This window comes from Myotis davidii, unplaced genomic scaffold (assembly GCF_000327345.1).
Source record: "Myotis davidii unplaced genomic scaffold, ASM32734v1 scaffold109, whole genome shotgun sequence".
NCBI classification, from domain to species: Eukaryota; Metazoa; Chordata; class Mammalia; order Chiroptera; family Vespertilionidae; genus Myotis; species Myotis davidii.
This window is the reverse complement of record NW_006300368.1, coordinates 1,074,891-1,076,123: the sequence shown is the minus strand read 5'-3', so window position 1 is coordinate 1,076,123 and position 1,233 is coordinate 1,074,891. Positions and strand designations below refer to the sequence as shown.

The following is a 1,233-nucleotide window of genomic DNA, read 5'->3' as shown; positions in this document are numbered from 1 at the left end:
TGATCATCTCTGCCAACTTGGTCTTCAGCAAGGCTGTGGCATAGCAGGAGCCATGGCTGGGATGGTGGGGCTGCCAGCCCACCTGTGCTCCTCCCCACACCCGCAGCAATGGGGCGAGGGCCCTGGCCAGCCGGGTCGGAGTAGGATGGGCATCCCCTTCTCTCTGTTCCAGGTTGGCGCTGAAGGTGCTGTGCCTGGCCCAGCGGCAGTACGCCCTGCTCCAAGCAGCCAACCTCCTGACCCCGGACATGATCGCAGAGTTTGAGACCCTGCAGCAGCTGGTGCGAGAGGAAAAACCTGGGCCTGGAACAGAGGCCTCCAGGACTCCTGGCCCAGCCAGGGAGGCACCTCTGGCTCAGGAGCTGTGTTCAGAGCCAAGTGAGTCTCGCCCCTGCTCTGCCTCTGCCTCTTGGTGCCGAGGGGTAGCTGGGGCTTCAGGTGCTGGGATAGGACCTCTGGGATCACAGGGTGTGCAGAGAGGCCCCCGGAGTCCTGACAGAACTGAGGAGTTAGGGACTCCTGCAGATCTCCCATGTCTCTCTCCCCAAATTCTAGAAGCTTTACTTTCTTCTGCCCAGTCTCTGATCTCTCAACACCCTCCTTCTCTATGCCCAGAGCCTCCGGGATACTCTGGCCCTGTGACCCGGACCATGGCAAGGCAACTGAGTGGCCTCACGCACGGTCTGGGGGCCCCACCTGGGCCTGACAGCACCTCTGCCCAGGCAGCTCTGCAGTCCGTGGAGAAGAAGAGAAGAAGGAAACTGAGCCCCTCAGAGCAAGACAGTCACCAGGCCCCAAGGCTGGGGACCAAGCGCCAGCACCAGTCCTTTCTGCCCTGCCTGCGAAGGGGGTCCCTGCCTGAGACTCAGGCTTCACTCGGACCCACCACCCCCAAAAAGGGAAGGGTCTCCTCCCCCTGCCACTCCCCTCGCTTCTGCCCAGCCACAGTCATCAAAAGCCGGGTGCCTCTGGGCCCTTCTGCCCTGCAGAACTGCTCCACCCCGGTGGCCCTGCCTGTTCAGAACCTCAACATTACCTTTGATCCCTCTGAGGAGTCCCCGTCAAAGCTGGGTTTCCATGAATGCGCTGGCTGGGAAAATGTGCCCCAGAACAAGCTGGATCAGCCCTTCATCCCCAGGTGAGTCTCCCCTCCTGGTCCTCCCAGCCCCCCCAGCAGGGAGCCAGGGGTCAGTGAGGAACGGTGTGCAGCCTGGAGGAGTGAAACAGCCCAGC

The 1,233-nt window shown here is 62.2% G+C and overlaps 1 protein-coding gene across 1 annotated transcript in view; it reads left to right on the top strand.

The window, feature by feature from the left end:
* The window catches only part of KIF18B (kinesin family member 18B), a 22,021-nt gene that overhangs the window by 16,279 nt on the left and 4,509 nt on the right, over positions 1–1,233 (top strand). Inside the window, exons 10-11 of the mRNA XM_006776885.2 lie at positions 173–378; positions 616–1,138. Of these exons, the coding sequence (XP_006776948.1) occupies positions 173–378; positions 616–1,138 (729 nt within the window). The remainder of the gene's footprint in view (positions 1–172; positions 379–615; positions 1,139–1,233) is intronic.